General features: G+C 47.3%; 7 protein-coding genes across 7 annotated transcripts; 3 read left to right on the forward strand and 4 right to left on the reverse strand.

The window, feature by feature from the left end:
* Window positions 1-681: 681 nt before the first annotated feature.
* Window positions 682-4,286, reverse strand: F5147DRAFT_837608 (uncharacterized protein). The gene is made up of 12 exons (XM_041444084.1): window positions 3,997-4,286; window positions 3,909-3,941; window positions 3,686-3,858; window positions 3,557-3,639; window positions 3,290-3,499; window positions 3,097-3,232; window positions 2,898-3,049; window positions 2,748-2,824; window positions 1,144-1,188; window positions 1,036-1,090; window positions 785-985; window positions 682-728 (listed from the first exon to the last, which is right to left on the reverse strand). The coding sequence occupies exons 1-12, from the start codon at window positions 4,147-4,149 to the stop codon at window positions 706-708; spliced, it is 1,341 nt and encodes a 446-aa protein (XP_041291944.1). The 5' UTR covers window positions 4,150-4,286; the 3' UTR covers window positions 682-705.
* Window positions 4,287-6,068: 1,782 nt separating this feature from the next.
* Window positions 6,069-7,287, reverse strand: F5147DRAFT_774610 (mannose-6-phosphate receptor binding domain-containing protein; the record flags this gene model as incomplete). Its single annotated transcript, XM_041441621.1, has 6 exons — window positions 6,069-6,441; window positions 6,500-6,561; window positions 6,617-6,693; window positions 6,746-6,885; window positions 6,939-7,088; window positions 7,145-7,287. 6 exons carry the CDS (start codon window positions 7,285-7,287, stop codon window positions 6,069-6,071), a joined length of 945 nt encoding a protein of 314 aa, XP_041291945.1.
* A 138-nt stretch (window positions 7,288-7,425) lies between these two features.
* F5147DRAFT_699129 (Ndufs2, NADH:ubiquinone oxidoreductase 49 kd subunit) lies at window positions 7,426-9,630 on the forward strand. Its single transcript, XM_041437596.1, has 13 exons — window positions 7,426-7,718; window positions 7,775-7,784; window positions 7,839-7,917; window positions 7,968-8,067; window positions 8,123-8,236; window positions 8,289-8,680; window positions 8,726-8,824; window positions 8,878-8,988; window positions 9,039-9,127; window positions 9,181-9,263; window positions 9,319-9,416; window positions 9,470-9,483; window positions 9,538-9,630. Exons 1-11 carry the CDS (start codon window positions 7,490-7,492, stop codon window positions 9,357-9,359), a joined length of 1,347 nt encoding a protein of 448 aa, XP_041291946.1. The 5' UTR covers window positions 7,426-7,489; the 3' UTR covers window positions 9,360-9,416; window positions 9,470-9,483; window positions 9,538-9,630.
* Window positions 9,631-10,133: 503 nt separating this feature from the next.
* F5147DRAFT_699135 (uncharacterized protein) lies at window positions 10,134-11,270 on the reverse strand (the record flags this gene model as incomplete). Its single annotated transcript, XM_041437597.1, has 3 exons — window positions 10,923-11,270; window positions 10,529-10,876; window positions 10,134-10,474 (listed from the first exon to the last, which is right to left on the reverse strand). Coding segments are annotated over exons 1-3 (464 nt in total), but the record flags the coding sequence as incomplete, so codon positions are not given.
* Window positions 11,271-11,443: 173 nt separating this feature from the next.
* On the forward strand, window positions 11,444-14,790 carry F5147DRAFT_699138 (small-subunit processome). The gene is made up of 8 exons (XM_041437598.1): window positions 11,444-11,689; window positions 11,752-11,937; window positions 11,997-12,226; window positions 12,281-12,358; window positions 12,416-13,810; window positions 13,863-13,937; window positions 13,988-14,269; window positions 14,330-14,790. Exons 1-8 carry the CDS (start codon window positions 11,608-11,610, stop codon window positions 14,366-14,368), a joined length of 2,367 nt encoding a protein of 788 aa, XP_041291948.1. The 5' UTR covers window positions 11,444-11,607; the 3' UTR covers window positions 14,369-14,790.
* Window positions 14,791-14,910: 120 nt separating this feature from the next.
* On the forward strand, window positions 14,911-17,949 carry F5147DRAFT_699139 (APC amino acid permease). The gene is made up of 14 exons (XM_041437599.1): window positions 14,911-15,235; window positions 15,289-15,428; window positions 15,498-15,536; window positions 15,594-15,642; window positions 15,696-15,819; window positions 15,873-15,974; window positions 16,027-16,063; window positions 16,112-16,427; window positions 16,480-16,662; window positions 16,717-16,759; window positions 16,815-16,884; window positions 16,934-17,098; window positions 17,146-17,360; window positions 17,412-17,949. Exons 2-14 carry the CDS (start codon window positions 15,314-15,316, stop codon window positions 17,595-17,597), a joined length of 1,644 nt encoding a protein of 547 aa, XP_041291949.1. The 5' UTR covers window positions 14,911-15,235; window positions 15,289-15,313; the 3' UTR covers window positions 17,598-17,949.
* Window positions 17,950-18,117: 168 nt separating this feature from the next.
* Window positions 18,118-22,272, reverse strand: F5147DRAFT_219178 (uncharacterized protein). Its single transcript, XM_041428659.1, has 6 exons — window positions 22,206-22,272; window positions 21,847-22,137; window positions 21,594-21,792; window positions 21,397-21,543; window positions 19,826-21,345; window positions 18,118-19,774 (listed from the first exon to the last, which is right to left on the reverse strand). Exons 2-6 carry the CDS (start codon window positions 21,901-21,903, stop codon window positions 18,182-18,184), a joined length of 3,516 nt encoding a protein of 1,171 aa, XP_041291950.1. The 5' UTR covers window positions 21,904-22,137; window positions 22,206-22,272; the 3' UTR covers window positions 18,118-18,181.
* Between the last annotated feature and the right edge of the window lie 150 nt (window positions 22,273-22,422).

The following is a 22,422-nucleotide window of genomic DNA, read 5'->3' on the forward strand; positions in this document are numbered from 1 at the left end:
GGATCGATGCGACCAAAAATCAGTGAGGCAGCGCGTTGCGGGCCAGACCTTCAAACTCCGTGCTTCGCCTGCCAAATTTCTCCCTGGCTCGACTTGTCCATAAGCTAGGCTGGTCACGAGCCTAGTTAATTACTTTTTGGGGCTCGAACCTTTATTGCCTACCTTTCCCATCCGACTTCAACTTATTCAGGCGTTACCTTGTTGGTCCATGTAATTTCCTGTCATCTTGGTTTGCTATTCGATATCTTCACCTTTGTCGAGATAATAAAGCGATGTTAAACTACGAGACAATAATACAAGGGTGTATTGCCTCCTGGATGATTTATCTGTTCTAAATCTCCCAGACTTTCATGTACATGGCTTACTCCCCCAGACTGCGTGATGTCCCGACGAGCATCGAGAATATTGTCAGTTGTCATGCCCATCCGCTTGAGCACTGAAGCATACCGAGCTGGTTCCCGAATTCTCATGACTGGGAGCAAACTGGGAATGGGAATGAACAACGATCATTTGACGAGCGCAAGCCTAAATCTACATAGCACAAAACAGAACGCGATTTGATAAGAAAAACGGGTGTTGAAACTTGATACAGTCTGTAGCGCTCAGTAGTAGGAGTTGAAGCTGGCGTGCTTGGTGTCGTGCACAACACGAGCGCATCGTAGGGGAAAAACGCATCGAAAACAGGAAGCTTGGCTCGAGCATCATCTACTTTGTTGTCAAGTCCTTTGCTGCAGGCTGTCATTAAGCTTCGTATTCCAGGCTCACAACCAGACGAGGGACGTACACAAGCGATTTTCAAGAATGAACCCAAGAATCTTCTTCTCCAGTTCCTCTCTGTCGTACGCTCGACGAGAAATATCTCCCGCTTCTTTTTCCACTGCGACAGCCGTTGGAGAATTCAGATAGTAGTCCACAGCAGACTCGACACGCTCCAAGTGCCTCGAGCTGTCGAGAAAGGCGGAGTACTCGAGGACGATAATAGTAGCTGCTTCCTGTCATTAACACTACAAGTTGGTCATGCGGTGAGAAACTAACCAATACCAGTCTGGATAATTCTGTTCGCAGCAGCAGTGAATGATCCCTTCGCAACCTGTCGCACACTCTTACAGTGCTAAGAATCAATGCGGAGGAAAACCAACTTACTAAAGGCTGAAGGACGCGGATAATGTCATCTCGCTTGGTTACTGCCTAGCCACAGGTTGAAAGTGTGGATATCATAATCAACTCCACAGAGTAAAGTACTTGCCCACTGCAGGAAAGCAAATGAGGTGGAAAATTGGCATTTGATTAATAACAGAGACGCACATTCTATTAGGTTGACGTGACAATTGTGAATAATTAATCAGCAGATTGTTGACAATGACTGCTGTGCTCAGGTAACTTACAAACTGTCAGGGGTTGGAAACAGATGAATATCACTGTGTAATGGTGAAGATATGCCATCCATGGACGTACAAGCTAAACAAGATTGTATGCCAGTCACGATGGAGAACTATCATATCAGATAGGATATGATTAACACACATTCTGCGAACACATGATGAATACAAGGGATTCTATAGAGAACACTTAGCGATTGAAACACACTCACATCCTATAGAGTAAAAAAATCAAAATGATTGATACACTTAATACTTCGCATTATGAGAGTCAAATGACTCACATTCTACACAGGGCAAGAGAATGTGCAAGATGAATGGACACGGAAAATAAGTTATCAAGGATGGACACTCAACGAACTATGCATTATATGAGTAATGATGACTCGACTCATTTGACAGAATAGAAAATGCTTACGTTAGGCTATGAAAACGAGTTGACATTATTATACTATTCAGTATCATTTCAATACAAGATATTATCAAGACACATACCACCTGTCAACGGGTGAGGAGCAGCAACCGTCAGTACGGGTTAATGATGAGAAACTATCAAGGTACTTACGTTCTGTCAACAGGCAAGTAGCAGAGAGGGATGGGGATTATGAGCATGGGTCGACGACCAGAAACCATCAAGGCACTTACCCCCTGTCAACAGGCAAGCAGCAGGGAGGGATGGGGATCATGAGCATAAGTCAACAACTAGAAAACATCAAGGCATTTACGTTCTGTCAACAAGTGAGCAGCAGCGAGGAATGGGGATCATGAGCATGGGTCGACGACTAGAAACCATCAAGGCACTTGCCTCCTATCAACAGGCGAGCAGCAGGGAGATATGGGGATCATGAGCGTGGGTCAACGACTAGAAACCATCAAGGCACTTACATACTGTCAATAGGCGGGCAGCAGGGAGGGATGTGGGTCATGAGCGTTGGTCGACGACTAGAAACCATCAAGGCACTTACATACTGTCAACAGGCGAGTAATAGCGAGGGAGGGGATCATGAGCATGGGTCAATGACTAGAAACTATCAAGGCACTTACGTACTGTCAACATGCGAGCAGCAGTGAGGGACGGGGACCATGAGCGTGGATTGAGGACTAGAAACCATCAAGGCACTTACCCGCTGTCAACAAGCGAGCAGCAGCAAGGGATGGGAATCATGAGCATAGGTCGGGGACAAGAAACCATTGAGGAACTTACCCGCTGTCAACAGGGGAGCAGCAGTGAAGGATGAGAATCATGAGCGTAGGTCAAGGACTAGAAACCATCAAAGCACCTACCTGCTATCAACAGGTGAGCAGCAGTGAGGGATGGGGATAATGAGCATGGATCGACGACTAGAAACCATCAAGGCACTTACATACTGTCAACAGGCGAGCAGCAACAAGGCCCATCAGTGCTGTCCATGCTGTTCGAACTTCGTAAACCACAATCTTACCAGCTGTTATTGATGGACAACTACAATCAAGGAAAATATATCAGAATGTCTACAGTTTCAGCACGTCAATATTTACCATCCATGAGCACCATCACCAGGGAATTGTCAGACTGAATCAATTTTAGTCTTACTTTGAGATGTGGAAACCACTTAGCAATTTCACGCTGATAGTCTTCATAATCAATTTGAGGTGAGGCGGATTGCTGATGTGCAGGATCAACGATTTTTCTAGATGATGTTGGAACAAAAATGTAACTTGCAACTCTGCGACTCACGAAATGGCACATTTGATACAAAGCTCCATATTTGATTGCTGTGTCAACACCAAGCACAGTCGCAATTCGTCGTTGTCCAATGCGAGAGTGGTGCATTCCAGTAGAATGTTGCAGTTTGCATTCAGTTGGTTCATATCTAATATGGTTTCTAATATCAACTTTGACATGGGACAAGTCAATCTAAACCACTTACTCTGCAAGCGTACATGTGACTTAGGACGAACACAGTTTTCAGGCTTGTACAACTTATTCAAGACATCTGTGTTCATGAACAGTTCCTCGACACATTGGGCAATCCTCTTTGAGCGTTCTTCTCTTGATACCCCTTTTAGTTGCTTCTTGATTTCTCCATATGCAACTGGACGCAGAGCTTCGAACTTGGTGAACACCACGACCACGGGAACTGAAGATCGATCATTTAGTCCGAGCACGGCAAGTGACAATGAAGTTATAAGCTCACCGTGCCCAGTGTTGCACTCCAAGAAAAACTTCTCCTCCGATCGCTGGAATGTTCGACTTGGGTCGTCCATTGGAATACAATACCTGACAGTAATCAACAAGCACGGAACATCAGAAGGAAGTTACTTACCAGATAGCATGGATTCTATTTTCCAATTTCGTTGCGTGTGCGCGTTGCGAAACAAATCTTTTCATGTCCTCAAATTCTTCTTCGGAACCCGCTTCGAAACCACACGAATCGTGAAAGACGAAAACAGGATTACTTTTGAACACCATCTCATTTGTAATGTCGTGATTTCCACGCTGAGCGTCCGTTAGCGCATGTATGCCCAGAGGGCAAATGATGCACACACCTTGATCGAGGATTTCACGATGGCAGCATCGATCTACCCACAATTGATCGGCAATAGACACATGCATGGCATAAATCATCATTCGCACCTTGTTTCCTTTGGCATCGTAAATTTCTGGTTCGTCCGCGGTGTTGCAGACCTTCTGAAGAATGGTCGTTTTGCCTGCGTTTGCTCTCCCGATGATCAGAACTCGAAAGCGCCTAAACATCCCTCTTAGGTCCTGGGTATCGATGGTTGCCATTGGGAGATCTCGTGCGTCCTGAATTAGAGGTGATTTGGTTTATCGTGAAAGCTGTACTGTGGTACTACAGAATGATGAGGTCGTGACGAGATATGGCAGCGAACAAACACGAAGCAAGGGTTCCCATGGCTTATGACAACACACGGCGTCTATCTCTTTTCTATCTCCCTGCATCAGACGACTTGATTATACCCTCGCATAGACACGAAGTTGCAACTGTTCAATCGTTCGTACGATAGTAAAGCACAAGGATTATACAATAAACGATGTCGGATAATGAAAACGTTGATAAAGATATAAACTATAATGAACGATCAGAATATGATGGAGATGACAAAATTTCGCTCTTCCCTACTTGTCTAGCTAAAAAGCAGCGATACCGGACTTCTCTGGAGATGCAGGTGAACTTGATCTTCCAAGGTCTTCCAGATGATTGGTCCTTGAAACGTCTGAGAGCAAAACAAGAGCATTTCGGAATGTGGGACACCCTCTGGAATGGGTGAATCCCGTGATGCTCGACAGGGTCTGCACGTCTGGAGTCCCCCCCGGAAGATGGTGGTTCTGTGTATGAACTAAGGAGCAGAAGGTGCTGTGCTGTTGGCTGAACTCAAACGTCGACTACGCTCGTCGGTACTGAGGGAAAGGATGATGTAGCGGGCCGCGGGAGCTTGTGTATTCATAGATAGCTCGGGGCAGGTTTGGTACACATTCACGGATGAGTCCGACTGTCCATCATACTTGTATAAATTGGTGCATATATTGTCAAGTATCAAAGAAGACGTACCGGCCAACATACACGTAGATTCTGAGGGCTAGCGTATGTCTTACTGGATTACGACAAAATCCGCCCCAAGAACCCTTGAATACTCACACATGAGCGCAATGGACAACTTCTTGTAACCTCAAAGATTGCAGTGGCATCCTGTTCACCGTCTAAGTGGGCCCTCCTTCAAAATCTTCCTGTCCTGGTGCCTACTATGGTGAATCATGTTATTCAGGCTGGCTCCTTCTCGGTTCATAGCAAGCTTCCTGATGTCTTTCGATGGTCACCATTGAGATCATATAGTGTCAACGGTGGTGATGTAAGTGATGAAGTATATGACCTGCGCCTGGAACGTACAAAACAGCATGCTTTGGCAAGAATACAGTGAGTATGAGGACTCGCGGTGCCAGCCAAGACTCACTAGTTTGAACGATATACGTGATTCTATGCCTTGAATCCAGCTATTTCGAAATGTCGCCAGAATTGATATTCTCATGGTGACCTATGTCATATCCAACATGGTCAATAAACCGGGTGAAGCAACTGCTGTATCGGTAGGACATAATGAGTAGTAGACAGATCTTGCTTACTGATAACTTTGTTCATCTTTCATCGCATCCTTCGTCACGAAAGGTTGTGTTGGGTCTTGTAGTTCAAAAGATGATGACGAGTATATCATAGGAGGCTGCACTCTAGCGAAGATCGTTTCAATCCCGAGGTGAGGTGACGATGCAGATCGTCAGAAAAGCCCTGCATAGAGGATAACGTCGTGTCAACTCTCTTGCAATTTGGCCAAAACCCCAGAATCACCAGTGTAATCAAACATGGCCATGTAAAGTGTAGGCAATACCACCGTCAGTGCCTCAGAAGTATTTCAGCCATACAATGCCGATGTGACTCTTCCCTCCTGAAGACCGATTGGTCGAGGAAGCCTGGGTAATTTTTCCTTCCATCTCTTCAGGAATAGTGATTGTAGACAATTATCGTTCCTACGCGCCGACTATTCCAGAGTTCAAAAGTGATTATGAGTCGACCACTCCTGCATACATGCATGTGAATGATTGGATGTTTGGTGACCACCTGGCGGTGTGCACGAGCGAGTGGTAACCGATAATGAGTCCCATCCTAAAGATACAGCATATAACGTACACACGAGTCACGACCGTACAGTTCCCAAAACATCCACACCCTGCGTGCCATCCGACACATCATTTCTCCGTACATTAGTATCTTGCAGTTCCCGATTATGGTCATCTTCAAGGGGATCAACAGCCATCATCGCCTGCTCCTCATCCCTTGATGACCATTGGTAGGATGCAGGGTTGATGTCCCTCGTCAATCTTGCCCATCTGTTACCACTTGAGCGAACATTGTCTAACGCGGACTGGAAGAGTTCCATGCAAAAGTCCATGACTTCGAGCAGGTGAATTTTGGAAAGCCGGGTCAATTGATCAAAGCCACGTTTTTTCAGGACAAACCGGTTGTACAGAGTGCTGAAAACAATTAGAAGCATCAGAAGGATCATCATGCTGAGAAAATTTTATTCAGCCCATCAATGAAATAAATGTTTTCATCAACATGACGTACGTGATCACCAAGAACACAATTAATCCTGAGATAAGACCCCTTTCACCTGTGGGACAAGCAAACTACACAATAGGAAGCTGTCAATTAGGGAAGATGGAGGTGCACATAAGTCCGCACATGTGTTCGCCACTCAACCGTGTATTGGCAGGCTTCGTTGTCGTCTTCCGGAAATTGGGATATCACCACCGGTTTGCCTGGATGAAACTTCAATCACTGCATCCCTCATTAAGAAATATAACAGCCCACCAGCTCCATAGACCGATGGGTCACAAAGAAATATGATGAAAGAGCTCCCATATAAGTTGTCTTCCCCAGGGCAGGGTGAACCATTGGAAAGATGCAACATTAGCTCCGTGTCCCTCATTTCCAGGGTCGTATTAACAAGTCTGCATCCTGTCGGTCAACTGTTGAGATGGTGTTAGAACTGCATATTACGTACCCTACAGCAAAGTCGTGGTGGTCTTTCCGCACTAGACCAGCGATGTCAACATTGCTGGGAACTCCAGTGCTCCAGGGCTCGGTGGTCACACGTCGACAGACATTCAGGTAGAAAGAATGTCCACCTAGAGTCTTGAACTCATAATCTTGACTGTCAGAACAGATAGCTTAAACATATGCAATGTCACGATTACACCTAGGGCATACCTAGCCTTCAACGAATTCAGGTTGTAGTAGTTGCCTTCATGGTGCAAAGTGCATGGAGCTTCATCTGCAAGCACCATAAGACCAGATCCGAGGAACATGGATATAGCCCACAACAGAGCACTCAGCCCATTGGCGTAAAACATGGTGCAGAGGTGCCAGCAAGACTAGTCCAGCACCACCTTGTAGTTGCGGGGAGACGTGTGAATACTGTGGCAATGACCCCTCGCATGGGGGTGTCCTATTCAGTTCACCGCACTAGCCGATTTACGCCGCGTTTCGTTGACGAACTTCATCACAATCTCCTTCCTGCGAGAAAGTCACCCTTCGTCTCCATCGACGACGGTTATGGCCAGTACACTCCTGCGGCGGCAACTTGCGCTGCCGAGGCGCTCCCTTTTGCGCTCATTTTCCTCCTCAGTCTCCCGTCGTCAGCCAGAGGTCGTACAACCCGATACCAATGGAACAAACAATGTGTATCAGACTCATACGGTAGAAGACTTACAAGGCATGAGCGCGGCAGAAATTTTGAAAGAGACCGGGACAAGAGCGGACGCGAAGTTGCGGCACTTTACTGGTGAGCATTTCTTTTGAATGTTGTTTTGACCGAATCAAATAAACCCACTCGATCAGTGAACTTCGGGTAAGTGTCATTTATAATATTTGCATTGCGTCCAAAATTTGATTGAATTCTTAGCCCCCAACATCCTGCTGCTCACGGGGTGCTGCGAATGATTTTGGAATTGAACGGAGAGGAAATTCTGCGCGCTGATCCGGTATGCATTTCAGTACAAGTGCCCGAACAGGATTGCTGATTTTACTCCAGCATGTTGGTCTCCTCCACCGAGGAACTGAAAAGCTGATCGAGTACAAGACATATGTCCAAGCTCTTCCCTACTTCGATCGGCTCGACTATGTTTCCATGAGTGAGTAAGGTTTATGATAAGAAGCTTGCCCAGTGCTCAAGTGACCCCATTCTAGTGACCAACGAACTATGCTACTCGCTCGCAGTCGAAAAGCTCCTTAATATCGAGGTTCCCGAACGTGCGAAGTGGATTCGTACCATGTTTGGTGAAATTACGCGTATTCTTAGTCGTATGTCACAAACAGAACGCTCCACGAAGCTTGTGCTTAAAGTTGGTTTTAGACTTGATGGCTGTCTTATCCCATGCCATGGACGTTGGTGCTCTTACCCCCTTCTTGTGGGGCTTTGAAGAACGCGAAAAGCTCATGGAGTTCTATGAGCGTGTTTCTGGTGCTCGACTCCACGCCGCCTACGTCCGTCCCGGTGGTGTCGCCTTTGACATCCCGCACGGTCTCCTGGAGGATATACACATATGGGCAACGCAATTCTCTTCTCGTGTCGATGAAATCGAAGAAGTCGTGACCGGTAACAGAATATGGAAGCAGCGAACTGTCGGAATTGGTGTAGTAACTGCCAAGGAAGCCCTGGATTACGGCTTCACGGGTGTCATGCTACGAGGTAGTGGTATCCCTTGGGATTTAAGAAAAGTGCACCCTTATGACAAATATGATGAGGTATGACTTTCGTGTTTTACAGCCACGATTACTCACGTGTCACAGGTTGAATTCGATGTCCCGGTCGGAAAGAATGGTGATTGTTACGACCGGTACCTTTGCAGAGTCCAGGAGTTCCGCGAGTCACTGCGCATCATCCAACAGGTTCGTAGGTTCGGTCAATTAATCATTTTAGATTCAACCATTTTCATCTCCAGTGTTTGAACAAAATGCCGACAGGCGCCATCAAGGTAGATGACAACAAACTCGCTCCACCACCCCGTGCTTCGATGAAAGAAAGTATGGAGGCACTGATTCATCACTTCAAGGTAACTTCTTCTACACAACTACACCCGACTGCTGCTGATCATTTTCATAGCTTTTCAGTGAAGGCTACTCAGTACCACCAGGTGAGACTTACAACGCCATTGAGGCTCCTAAGGGAGAGATGGCTGTTTACCTGGTCTCGTGCGTAACATTTTAACGCTCTGTTTAAAAATCATCAATTGAGCGACATTCAGGGACGGTACCAATCGCCCATACCGATGCAAAATTCGTGCTCCCGGCTTTGCCCATCTCGCGGGTTCAGACTTCATGATGAGACGTATGTTATTCACACCTGATTTGAGACATTAACTGAGATATGATTTGTTTTCTAGATGTAAGATCAACAAATATAATCCTAGCATTGAACCACTAACTGTTCCTCCTTCTATAGCACATGCTTGCTGACGCTGTCGCCATCATCGGTACTATGGTATGTACCCCGTGGTTTTGTTATTCCCGTCGCTTATCGCTGTTGTCGAACAGGATCTTGTGTTTGGGTGCGTTTCTGATCTTTCGTTCTACACGATGTACGCTAACGTATATCCATTTAGTGAGGTGGACCGATAGACACTGCCTGCCAATGTATACCATGGTTCTTTTAATATACAGTGATATCATGCGCCTGAACTGATGGTTATCGAAACAATTTGCGTGACCCTCGGTTTTCAAAAACGCACTCAATGTGCACTCACAAACTTGTTTCGCAATCTCAAGATGGCCTTCACTTTTGCCGTTCGGTACTCAATGCAAGGTTTTGACACGGTCCACGTACTTGCTGTTTGCTTAGATAAAGAAAATACCGAGTGGTAGCGGTTGGAACGAGCTACCTCAGTCAACTTCTCGAAATCGCGTACATTTTCTAATCACACAGTACATTGATAAAAGCTAGACATGTCGGGGCCGTGACATTGAGGAAATTCAGACAGTGCGAGTACCCCCCAGCAAGGAAACGTCATTCATTCGGGTGAGACTAGCACTCCTATAGTACGTATCGATATCCGTACTATCTTTGGCCCAGAGTTGCAAATCGCAATCATCATCATCTTTCACTCAGAGTCATTTCCTTCGCACAATGATTCTCAAGGATAATTACTACATAGTTTGCTGTGTGTATTTTTATTTCCTGGAAAATGGACTGGAAGTGCTTGCGGCAGCGAAATACCTTGTCTTTCATGTGATACGTCACCAAACATGATCCAATCATTCAGCCGACACGTTGTGGATCAGACATTAGGAGTGTACCAGTGGCTAGTATGTAGTAATCTAATTGAATGTGTATTGCGGGTTGCCGGAGTAATATAAACTGCGACTATTAGGATGCCCAGACAGCAATGGCTGTGATAACCAGGAGCGGTTGTTAAGAGTGCAGCGGGTTCAACATGATATAGGTGGTTTGGATACGGAATGGGGAGAGATCCTTGCATTTGCGGAAAAATGGTGGCTGTGGGTAGAACATATTGTTGGCTGCCGTGGGGAGAGGAGTACTTGCTAAAGGTGTTGAGCTTTTATTCGAAGTTGGGTTGGCAACGGCAACAGGCATACCAGTGCGTCGTTTCGAACCATATAGCGCTGAAAATGAGAGTTATCTGCAAGAGCTTTGCGAGTGTCAGGATCTTCCAAGTGAGCCGTTTCAGATCCAGGCCTCGGGGTTTCGCAACGATGATTTCTGCATGACGAGAAGGAAGCGGCGGACCCAATTCTTGCCAGGGTAAACTTTCACCATCTCCAGTATTTGAGCAATGAGCACGGAGTTTTCGAGGATGTAGAGGGGTTGCTGAATCCGAGTTATGGTGGCACCAGTCCACTAGTACTTTTTCTTGGGATTCATTGAGGAACGAGCGTCGAGTACGGTGTTTGCCTGCCACGCGATCTCGCAGTCTGTGGGGATACCTGAAGGAAAATTGAGTTGTGACAAAATTGTTGAGGAAGTGCTTACATTGTGAGCTATGGCACCACTGCGAAAACTGCCATGAACACCAGTCAAGGTATCATGGATGGCAGCTTAGATGCGAACCTCTTTGGTGGGATCTTGGGGACCTTTCCGCTTCCCACCGACTCGAGTGCGCGCCATCCGTGCGGCGAGTAGTTGAAACTCTGCTGCGGCAGCTGACGGCAGCTGACAATGGAAGTGACAAAAGCCTTTGTCACAACCAAACAGAACGATAGGAATCTCGGCGATTTGCTGAAGATCTCCAGGAGAGGATTATAAGAAGAGGAAACCGTTTAGAGACCGAGAACTAGCCAAGTAGCGCGCTTCGGCGTTCTAGTCGTCTGTACACCTCTTAGTGCGAGCGCCTAATTTGGAAACATTTATCACCAACCTTGCTCAGGCTCGCCATATGTTATTCCGGTGGCCTAGGTTGCTTTGCTGGTGTCCTGTCGTTGAAAGGGTATACAGATAGGAAAGATGCTATGTAAGGCGCGCTCGGAATAACACTACCTTCGAAAATAACTATGTAACGCCTTCCTGAATGGGATAAGCCCATCCAAACTCAGATACTCGTCGAAAAAATCTAATGCAGCAGGAACTGCGTTCAGTCTCTCACATATTCGACGCATCACAACAGATATGGATCCTGGAGACATGGAACAAGATCTAAGAGTAAGATTGATAGGAGAAGATGGAGATGACGAACGACTGGACAGTGGGGATGATGAAGAGATTGAGAGTGATGATGCGTTTGATGAGAGTGATGAGGAAAAGTATGGTTTTTATTTTCCCAGTAATGACCATGACGAGGACGAAGGCTCCGTATCAACATCAGAGGATGAAGCTTCCCCAGAAGCTCTCGAAGAACTTCAAGACTTCCTATCAAAACTGGACTCCACAGACGATAAAAAACGCAAGTCTAACGATGTCTCAGATACACAATCCGCTTCGAAAAAACGCCGCTTGATGCAGGAGCGCACTGAGGCTGGGGATGAGGGAGAATTTGGCGTCTCTGTTCGTGGTGAGTCCCAACCCAACGTTCCTATGGGACTTTATGTTAAGCACGATGCACGCACGCAGGCTCTACAGCACTTAAACTAGACGACCTCCTTGCCCCGCTTGCATCTTCAAGCGCACTCACGACGCTCAAAAAATCGATCAAGGTTCTCACTTCTACATCGACCAAAACCAAAACTCTGTCGGCGCCGCTTCCTCAGCGAGCTCAAGAACGTCTCGATCGCGAAGCCGCTTATGAGCAAACCAAGGAGGAAGTGGATAAATGGAGTGCTACAATGAAGCGCATCAAACAGGCAATGATATATTCAGTTCATCGTATCTATTTCGTTACTAACTCGCGATTGTAGGCAGAACATTTGAGCTTTCCGTTGCAAGCACAGTCAGAAGGTCGCGTCTCCAACTTGGAGCTTGCAGCAAAATTCAAGGTTAGTCCCACTTCTACTTATTCGATTCACGTAATTTAACTACTACATCATTGTCAGCCTTCGAATGAACTCGAGTCGGCCGTCGATAATCTATTGAAATCGGCTCAACTTCGCGATCAGGACATCGCCGGAACTGAAGCTCTGAAGATGGCCCATCTATCGGTCGAAGAGGTCGCGGCGCGGCGCGCAGAACTGCGCATGATGCGCGAACTTGCTTTCCGTGCTGATAAGAAGGCGAAGCGAATAGCGAAAATCAAGAGCAAAGCGTACCGCCGCATTCGAAAGAAACAGAGAGAGCGGTTGGGTGGTGAAGAAGGAGATGCGGATATGGATGTTGAAGATGCAGAAACACGATTGAAAGCTGAGGTGGAGAGGGCAAGGGAGAGGGCAACTTTGAGACACAAGACCACTGGGAAGTGGGCAAAAGCCATGCAGGGACGCGAGGAGCTTGATGTGGATCAACGGCAGGCCATTGGAGAAATGCTGGAGCGCGGAGAGAAGCTTCGCCGTCGCATACAAGGCGAGATGAGCGGTGACGAGTCTGAGGAAAACGAGAGCGATGACGAAGAACAAGACGTAGAGACCATCAAGCAAGGTGCATTCGAAGAGCTAGCCATGCTCAATGCCTCCGACGTCCTATCTGCAGACATCAAAAGTAAGAGTGTCTTCAATATGAAGTTCATGCGCGATGCCGCAGAAAGGCAAACCCGAGAAGCGGACGCAGCTGCGGATGACTTCTTGAAAGAGATGGGAGGGGTGGAACAGGAAAGTGACGACGATGCTTGCGGTGACAGACCAGTGACAGAAGGCCCGTCAGTCCAGCGCGTGGGCGGGCGCGTGATATACCATCCTGGCACAATTCCTTATACTAAACCAGTCGACTCGCACGCATCGGAGACCTCTAGTGTCACCCTCCAATCTGCCGACCTGGTGCAAGACAGTCCCAAAAATTTGAACTTCATTTCTAGCCCAATAATCTCTTCTCCGACGCAGGAAAGCAATCCTTGGCTTGTCACATCATCGTCTTCAGGCCCATCCCGCAAGAGAAGCGAAGTCCTTGTGCAAAAGGGCTCTGACGCCCTTGCGAAGTCCACCAACAAACTTAAGAAGCGAATTGCCAAGGGAGGGGAAGAGAAAGAACGTATTCAGGATGATGCAGTGTTGGAGATCGATGCCGACAATGTTCTCACCGTTCTTGAGCCAGCCTCCGCGCCGGCTGTCATAAATACCAAGCATGAGCTAAAGGGAAAGAGAAAGGAGAAACCGAAGAATGACAGTGTCGCTGTGCGGATATCACCTGCTGATGCTGATGACTCTGATGTACATAGCGAGGTGGACGAACAAGAGCGTACTCTGGAGAGGAAGCGCCAAAGAGGCAAAGGCAAAGGAGTGACTGCATTCAAGCAACGAGAATTGGTCTCCCTTGCTTTTGCCGGCGATAACGTCGTTCAGGTATGAAAGTTGTTCTTCAGTTGGGTTCGCGCGGGTTACTGATATGTTCCAGGCATTCGAGGACCTGAAGCAGTCAGAGATCGAAGCAGACGCACCACGAGAAGTTGATACAACTCTTCCTGGTTGGGTAAGCTGAAACTGATCTTTCTTATTTACCGAGCTTAACGCACGTTATAGGGCTCTTGGGGAGGTACAGGCACCAAGAAGTTTCCACCAAGACCAAATTTGATCAAAAAAATCGCTGGCGTCGAACCTTCGTCTCGAGCCGATTACAAAAAAGCACATGTCATCATCTCTGAGAAGCGGGATAAAAAAGCAGCCAAATACCTCGTCAAGGAGTTGCCGTATCCATATACCAGTCATGCCCAGTACGCCCGCAGTATGGACATACCTGTAGGTGCAGAGTGGAATACTAGAGTGGGGTTCCAGAGAGGAACTCTCCCTCGTGTTGTGAAGAAGGCGAGTCACTTTGACCCTATTCTTATATCCGGCTGGGTTGCTTATCTCTTGTTCTTTTAGATGGGTACTGTTATTGAACCCCTAGTAAAAGCATCTTAACGGCGATCTGTCGTTGATCGATGCAGTTTCTCAGTTGACAAGTGACTCCAATGTGAATGTGTATCATGTAGTGCCTGTGAAACAGATGATTGAAGGAATATCGTTATTCGACTTCAAATTAGCTCAGCGCGTGTGCTAATCGATGCCTGAGTTTAGCTTATCCACCTCTTTTCAACCGCAGTACCACCAGCATTATAGATAGGAGCTCAGCATGTAATCTTTGCAATGTCCAGGTCTGGAGGCTATCTCTCAATTCCCTTGTCGAAAGTAATAGGTTCATAGAGCGTGATACCAATAGCTCTATGATACCGTATGGCACCACCTGCAAGTTGCGACAGTACTAGTAATGTCAGCTACGATCTTGAAGGTCCAGAACCTATCTCGCTTGATAACATCAATGCTGAGCGCTGAGTTCGCTCGGCTAGAAGGTAAAATGAGAAAGAACGATGCATGGAGAATTTGTCTTGTTGAATGGGACGGAAGTATTAGAAGGGACTGTGTGGAACCACGTGTCGACGAGCCGGCGGCAGTCCGGACGGAACCACACTGCCAGGACTACTACTAAGGACTTGGACTCTAATACGCGTACGTCTCACACCAGTGTAGTACGCTTGATCAAAGTGCCATCAAATTTTTTCCTTGATTCTGCCACTTACCGCACTGGCAGAATATGGTTCTGCCGGCAGAACTCCCTCAAAGTACTAGTTCTGTTTACTAGTAGTCATCGAACTTATTTATATCTTGACACTGGACCGTGCGCTGGCCAGTGATATATCATGTAAATGATGTACTAATTCACGATTCCGAATAGGGCGAGTGCCACTGGGATCACGCAAGACGTCAAGCAGCCTTTTGAAGCTCCAACTAGTTCGGCACTCAATTTCGCAACAAAAGACCTTTCTTTGACCCGTATTCAACAGGATATACAAGCTATCGACTCGCCTGATGGATGGTCTTTCAGAGACGGAGCCTCTCCTGCGACCAGCGCAGATCCAGCGGAAGGCGACCGACGATATCCGGGTGGAAGGGTATTTGTCTGTGCAAGACGACACTACACGTAGTAGGTGCTCGGGACTCACATACATTCGACATCATCTTACTCACATCTCCGGTTTCTTCTGTGATACAGACGCATTTGACAATGTGCCTGATGCAAAGAAGCAGATCGGTAGGCATTAATGTCGCTTGTGTCGCCGGGGTATGAAGTTGACCCAACGTGCTTCAGGACTCGCTAGTGCAGTAATGCTTATATTCAACAGGGTGATTGGAACTGGGTTCGTCATAATGAAAGCATCCTTCGTGAGGGAGGGCTAATGTTCATGTCCAGCGCTTTTGCAGCGCCTAGCGTTATCTTGCGGTCATCAGGGAGTGTAGGAATGACTTTCGTTATGTGGATAATCGGTACACTCGTCGCATGCGCAGGCACTGCTGTTTTTGTAGAGTTTGGAACGGTCAGGGACTCGGATTGTCAGCTGCTATCCCTTCTCATTTCGCCGTGCTCTAGGGACTGCCAAAGAGTGGTGGGGAGAAGACCTACATGGAATTCATCTATCGCCGACCGAGGTTCTTGGCTACTTGCTTCTACGCGATATACGGATTGCTCATAGTAAGTTCTTATCCGTCCCGCGAATGCATTGATCATTATCATCATCCGTAAGGGTTGGTTAGCGGTAAATAGCGTTGTTTTCGGGGAATGTGAATTTCAAATCTTTCTGTTAGACGACTTCTAACTGGTCCCCCTAGACACCTTAAATGCCCTCGCAATTCAGCCTACCACTGTTAACGTTCGAGTAGCCGGCTTTCTGTGCTCGACATTCTGTCTCATCATACACGGTGGATTCTTGGACTATGGGCTGAAACTACAGGATGCACTGGGTTTCTTCAAATTATTTGTATTATTCATTATCGCTGTTTCTGGGCTCTTCAGCCTCGTCGGTGTCCCTGGATTCGCTGTACGTGGTGAATACGATATTCCGCATAATTTCGAGTGGTCGTCTTTTTGGGAGGGAAGTGGCATTAGCCTGAATGCATTCATCACTGGAATGTATAATGTTATCTGGTAGGTTTCATCTGGTCGTGCACCCACGGGCCGGTTGCTAACTTCTTCACAGGGCTTACAGCGGATACTCTAATGCCAACTATGCTTTATCTGAAGTACAAGATCCTGTCCGTACCATCAGGCGCGCCGCACCCCTCGCCTTGATCCTTGTCGCGGTCGCGTTTTTGTCTGTGAACGTTGCGTACTTTGCTGTCGTATCTAAGCAAGACATATTGGAAGGTGGCACCATGGCGGCGTATGGCTCATTTATCACGAAAACATAAATTCACGCTGATGTAAACTCTTTCAGAGCCCTATTTTTCAGGAACATCTTCGGTCCTGCTACAGAACGGGTAAGTAATGGCAACTATGCTAGTTAGCGTATTTTCTTATGTAGCTTAAACCCAGATTTTGAGTGCTGTCATTGCACTGTCAGTACTAGGAAACCTTATGAGCATCCTGTTCTCGCAGGGCAGAGGTTATTTAACTTCACTTGTACACGAGGATATGCGCTTACCATGCCACAGTTGTCCAAGAGTTAGGTAGAGAGGGTGTTCTACCATTCTCATCTTTCTTCGCCAGCAACAAACCTTTCAGTGCACCCCTTGCTGGGCTTTTCACTCAATGGCTCGTTTCTATGATCATCATGATTGCTGCTCCTCCTGGAGATGCCTATCTCTTTGTCGTAAATTGTTCGTACCTCATGACTTGATCTTGGACCTATCTAACCACAATTTAGTCTCATTATACCCCGTGACGATGTTTAATCTGCTGATATCGGGTGGTCTTCTCCTTCTGTACACCCCCGCATTCAAATCCTACGAGTGGTCTCCTCCGTTCCGAGCGTGGAAGTCCGTCGTTATATTCTTTTTCTTATCCCATGTCGTTCTTGCTATTTTACCCATGATCCCGCCGTCTGCAGGATCCGAAACTTATGAACATCTCCCATATTGGGTACGTTTGCCGCTATCTTTTTGTATGCGTAACTGATGGTTTGACGTGCAGTCCCACGTCGTTATAGCGGTGTCAGTCGGTATGATTGGCGTTATATATTGGTTTGTTTGCTTCTACTGGTTACCCAAGAAGCGTGGATACCGTATTGTGCAGGAGACTGTCTTACAGGATGATGGGGTCCCGCGGAACGTTCTTCGGAAAATACCAAATAGATCAGATGACGAAGGACGTGCATAAATGTAGATGCCCTTTCAACTTTACAGTTATTTTCATATCGTTAGACCGGATTCCTTTTCTTTCCCGTCTTGCCGCTTCTAGATCTATTTCCTTGTGGAACTTAAGTTTCACAAACAACAGGGTCTCACCTTTTACGATACTGTTCGGGCGGATCAAGGGTGGAATACCCCTGAAGGACTCGGGAGTTCGTTACATCCGACCTTTGGCTCGCGACTATCGCACATTTCTTGATACATTGTAGAGTTTCGAAGAGGCCACAATCACAATAACTGTCTGATGTGCGCAAACCAGCTAGGGCATGTGGGTAGACACAATAACCTATCGCTGTTTGACAGCCACTGGTGGATGTGGCGGTACCCATTTGCAGGCAGCTCTGAGCGCCATTTAAGGATGTTTCGCCCGACCAAAAGTATGGTAATAAGCGGAACCCTTTTGTTTATCCAGCTCCACAAGTAATTAGAAGCGGTGATACGAAAAACGACGAAATCCGGATCATCGATATGAAAATAGTTGTAAGTACATCACGAGCTTCTAGATACTATCACATGGTTATATACGTACAAGCATAGGTATCTGGGTATGTGCTAGACAAGCTGTGGGGTATCAGGAAAACGTACAATTACTATTCCACCGTTTGCCAGCCCAAGAACCATGCAATTGCCGAACGATGCCTGAGATCTCACACCTGACATCGTTGGAAGCATCGTAAGGACCGTACCAGTCTTTGATTCTACTATCCACTTTCGCTCCAGAGACAATGGCCCGACGATAGAATGATTGCTGGGATCGTCGGCCGGCGTAGCAATTAAATGCACTCCTGTCGTTGCATCCCATGCGAAGACGGCACCCTCATGGTCTGCCGCCAAGATCCTGACATTATCTGCGGGTAGAGCAACAGAATGTACTGGATGCTCGAGGTTCAGTGGACCCAGCAAACATTGGCCTGTTATGGTATCCCAGACCCGCACAGTACGATCGAGCGACCCCGAAACAATGCGCTGGCCATCGTGCGAGAACGCAAGGTGCGAAACGAGGCCCTTGTGCTTCCGAGTCACACCCATGCTCCCAACTGACTCGATATCCCAGATGCGGATGGTAGCATCTTTCGCGCCTGTTACCAGGCGGAGACGCCCGTACTGCTGCCCAAATGCTACGCAACGCACAGGCATTTTGTGCCGGCGAACGAGGTGGATTAACTCTTCTCCTGTCTCCAGACTCCAGAGGCGTACGGTGGTATCTTTTGATGCGGATGCGATGAGTCGCCCGTCAGGAGAGACGGCAACAGAGAACACGGTGCTGCGATGACCGCGCAGCTTGATTGGCATGGATACCCCAGACCCAGCCTGAACATCCCATACACAGACGTGTTTGTCATCTGTACCCGATACTACCCGCGTGCTATCAGGAGTAAAGGCTACAGAGTATACGCTCCCAGAATGACCGTGAAGGGGTCCTAATACCATTCTCCCTGATGCTGCATCCCAGATTCGAATAGCACCATCACGTGAGCCCGAAGCATAACGCATACCATCGGGCGAGAATGCAAGACACAGGATCGTTTTCGTGTGTGTCGCTGGGGGGTCCAGAATAATTGATGCTGTCTGAACATTCCACATGATGATAGTGCAATTTTGTCCGCCCGAGATCAAACGGGCCCCATCAGGGGAGAATGCAAGAGCATATATCGCTCCCTGATCACATTCTAGTGGCTGACCTATCATTTGCCCAGAGAAGGTGTCCCAGAGGACTATTGAACCACTGAATAAACATGACGCAGCTAGCTGACCACCAGGCGCGAAGACCGTCATCGCCACATCACCCTTCGGCCCTTGGATCAGCAGCTCTCCCGATATAACGTCCCACACATGGCACCTACGGGCGACCGTTGAGATCAACTGGGACCCATCAGACGATAGTGAGAGTGATGTAACTTCTCCACTTGGTCTGGGAATGTCCATGAGCAAAGGCGACCATTCATCACGAAAGCCTCCAACTACGACTGGTATTGATATTTCATCCTTGAATAGATGATATAGGACAGAGTTGGTTGGAGAAAACGGCAATGCACTGCTGTATACGAGAAGTGGGTGCTGTTCAATGACGGCGGTGAAGGCTTGGCAAAAGCGCACTGCATCTGCTAGAAGGTCGCAAAGTTCTTGATGGCGACCTTGAATTGACTATAGGCTTGCTTTCAGCGACGAGATAAATAGGATGGAACTTTAACTCACTCGGCTCCAATCTTCTAGTCGCATGAGTAACTTGATTGTATGTCTAGCCTTCTTCAACAAACTCATTGTCTCAATCCAGTGAAGCAGATGCTTCACGAGAAAATCGTACACCGCAATAGAGAGCGATGCCTCGGTTCCCTCTAACTCGCAGACATGCTCGATCCAGAAGATGCAGGAGTAGGTAACATCCTCCGCTATCTTAACATCGACCCCACTTCTCGTGAGGGTCAAGTCGCACATATTTCGTTTCAAATTTGCGCGAAGGGAGTTGATGCACTGGAGGGCAAGTCTCTGATGGGATAGATATACATCAATGAACCATTCATCCCTTTTGCAGCGAGATCGATCTGTTAGAAAATCCTCGAACGAAGGATGAATAACATGGATCGGCTCGCTTGTCGATCCTCGGAAAACACAACTAAGATGCTGAATAGTGTGAAGACTTGGTCGCGTTCTTGAGACTGAAGCAACCTCATTAAGACGGTCGATGGTCAACGCCGTCAAAGGATTTTTGGCAGCTATCACAACGCCGAGAATGTCGCGGAAGTCGGCAGAAAACGCTGGATCTTCCCATCTCCCAGCGGATTCTAGGGCGGTGGTGTACATAAGATCCAGGGCTGACTCGGCGTTCGAGCAAACATCAGTACGAAGCAGGTCCGCTAACCTGTCTTCTGGATATTGACCATTTTCCACGTAGCGACAGGCTGTATACGCCCATATAAAGAGTCCGTGCGCTCGAACTGCCAGAGCATCAATTACGTCATGCCCAGGCCATTCCTGTGGGAGTGACAGATATTTGTTTTTAGAACGGATGTTTTGTAGACGATCGGATAGGTACAAGTGGATATCCTTATTATTTGCAGGAGAGTTGATGTCGATTGGAGTGCTACATATATTCTTCTGTGCTTCCAATGCTTGCTGAATATCCAGCTCTGTCCGGCTTGTGACAACGATGCGTAACGTCGACGGTAATTTTACGCTCTCCAGCGCTAGGATACTGAGAAAGTCTTCCCGGTTCCCGACGTGTCCGCACTCATCCAATGCATCGATAACAACGATCACAGGACCTTCTTGGCTCCAAACCGCCAATTCGGATTCGGACAGCGGTTGCACCAGTAATTTATGAAACTGCTGTCGTAGGGGTGATTGTCTGATGCTTGGAGTGCCTTTTATCACAGTCGAGATAGACGCTCCCAGTCGAGGGTCAAATTCGCTAAGCTGGAAGGCAAGAGTCCGTACAACGGCTGCTGGATCATTCCTTGCGGCCATGCGGCGGTCGAAAAATACAAATGCGCCGAGACGACCCAGATCTCGTGCAATGTTGGCAATCGTTGTAGCAACGGTGCTCTTTCCAGAGCCAGCAGGGCCATGGAGCCAAAGCACATTCTGATTGCTGGAAGGATCCATTGCCCAAGACAACACACTGAAGAGCAAGTCGCTGCGAGTTTGGGGCAAGCACGTCGGTCGGGATGGGTCATCCATATCTACTGGATGAAGCTTGGCAAGAGTTTGTGTTTGAACTAGATGCCGATGAGCGCTTGAAGCTCTGAGAATGTAACATGCATACAGACCTATCGACTGCACATCTTCGTACATGCGGTGAGCAATGAGAGCGATCTGGACCCCAACTCCGGTGTTGAGAGATGCCTTCAGCATCGTGAATGTTTGCGTAAAGCGTTGAATTTGCTCGCCCGCCCATTGTTGATTGAGCGCACGTCCTAGATTCTGAATGAGAATAAGAGACAGGTTTAAGATAAAACACACGCACCACAAAATCCGTGGCCAGAGTATTCCTGAATGAACAGCATACATTCTATGGTTTGGGACATGATTTTCTTGATAGTCTCTTCTTGAGATGCCAGTCTACTCGGAAAACTTTTTATATCATCAACAAAGGTATACACGTCCTCCATCATGTCCGTCAGCTCGCCGATGCTTTTGTCCCGGTCCAGTTGGTCTCTGGCAATCTATACCATTCATCAGAAACTCAGAAACTCAGAGTCTTATGTGTTGATGCTCACCGTGTAAAGTGATGATACAACCTGCCATGTCAAATTCACAAATGGATGTATCTGCATTTTTAAAATATTAGCTTGTCAGAGTGCGCCTAAAGCCACTGACCTGCGATGCTACGTCCACAATCTGGATAAACGTATCTAGCTGCGAAATGAGCACAGAAAACGATTTCCCCACTGATATAGGCTTTGATATAGGCTCTTCAGGTCTGTATAGACGGATTAAGATGTAGCCTCCTTGTGAGGCGTCATAGTGTAGTACGTCGTCCGAAGGGAAATTCAGCCGAATTTCCTGTGCTAATGATATATGCAGGGAACGTTGTGTTGACGTCACGACGCTGTCGATTTAAAAAAAGACCACTTACACACTGCGACAACAGGTTGTCTAAGTATTGTGGCCACATCTAAACCGACTTTGGCGAGAGAACGGGAGCCAGGTTTGAAAATTGAATTGTGTTTGCTCTTGATCTCAAGTTGTGTTTCCATATCTATGGGTCTAACGGCATACGTAGTACTTGTCAATCGTTTCTCTTCATGTATGAAGAACTGAACACTCACAACATGAAGTGTTTGTTCCATACA

The sequence above is a fragment of the Suillus discolor genome (assembly GCF_016758755.1).
Source record: "Suillus discolor strain FC423 chromosome Unknown F5147scaffold_33, whole genome shotgun sequence".
NCBI lineage: Eukaryota > Fungi > Basidiomycota > Agaricomycetes > Boletales > Suillaceae > Suillus > Suillus discolor.

What these genes read in the sequence shown, in the direction of transcription:
- F5147DRAFT_699129 (XM_041437596.1), top strand. Translation starts at nt 7,490, where the DNA reads ATGGCCAGTACACTCCTGCGGCGGCAACTTGCGCTGCCGAGGCGCTCC. An exon ending in AATTACGCGTATTCTTAGTC is followed by an intron (nt 8,237 to 8,288) that starts GTATGTCACAAA and finishes AGTTGGTTTTAG; the next exon opens with ACTTGATGGCTGTCTTATCC. An exon ending in CACTGATTCATCACTTCAAG is followed by an intron (nt 8,989 to 9,038) that starts GTAACTTCTTCT and finishes TCATTTTCATAG; the next exon opens with CTTTTCAGTGAAGGCTACTC.
- F5147DRAFT_219178 (XM_041428659.1), bottom strand. Translation starts at nt 21,903, where the DNA reads ATGCAGATACATCCATTTGTGAATTTGACATGGCAGGTTGTATCATCA. An exon ending in TTGTATCATCACTTTACACG is followed by an intron (nt 21,793 to 21,846) that starts GTGAGCATCAAC and finishes TGAATGGTATAG; the next exon opens with ATTGCCAGAGACCAACTGGA. An exon ending in CGAAGATGTGCAGTCGATAG is followed by an intron (nt 21,346 to 21,396) that starts GTCTGTATGCAT and finishes ATCGGCATCTAG; the next exon opens with TTCAAACACAAACTCTTGCC.
- F5147DRAFT_699138 (XM_041437598.1), top strand. Translation starts at nt 11,608, where the DNA reads ATGGAGATGACGAACGACTGGACAGTGGGGATGATGAAGAGATTGAGA. An exon ending in GATGAGAGTGATGAGGAAAA is followed by an intron (nt 11,690 to 11,751) that starts GTATGGTTTTTA and finishes TATCAACATCAG; the next exon opens with AGGATGAAGCTTCCCCAGAA. An exon ending in ATTTGGCGTCTCTGTTCGTG is followed by an intron (nt 11,938 to 11,996) that starts GTGAGTCCCAAC and finishes GCACGCACGCAG; the next exon opens with GCTCTACAGCACTTAAACTA.
- F5147DRAFT_837608 (XM_041444084.1), bottom strand. Translation starts at nt 4,149, where the DNA reads ATGGCAACCATCGATACCCAGGACCTAAGAGGGATGTTTAGGCGCTTT. An exon ending in GGAGTGCAACACTGGGCACG is followed by an intron (nt 3,500 to 3,556) that starts GTGAGCTTATAA and finishes ATCGATCTTCAG; the next exon opens with TTCCCGTGGTCGTGGTGTTC. An exon ending in AATTATCCAGACTGGTATTG is followed by an intron (nt 986 to 1,035) that starts GTTAGTTTCTCA and finishes GACAGGAAGCAG; the next exon opens with CTACTATTATCGTCCTCGAG.
- F5147DRAFT_699139 (XM_041437599.1), top strand. Translation starts at nt 15,314, where the DNA reads ATGGATGGTCTTTCAGAGACGGAGCCTCTCCTGCGACCAGCGCAGATC. An exon ending in TTTTTGTAGAGTTTGGAACG is followed by an intron (nt 15,820 to 15,872) that starts GTCAGGGACTCG and finishes GCCGTGCTCTAG; the next exon opens with GGACTGCCAAAGAGTGGTGG. An exon ending in TCGGTCCTGCTACAGAACGG is followed by an intron (nt 16,760 to 16,814) that starts GTAAGTAATGGC and finishes GCTTAAACCCAG; the next exon opens with ATTTTGAGTGCTGTCATTGC.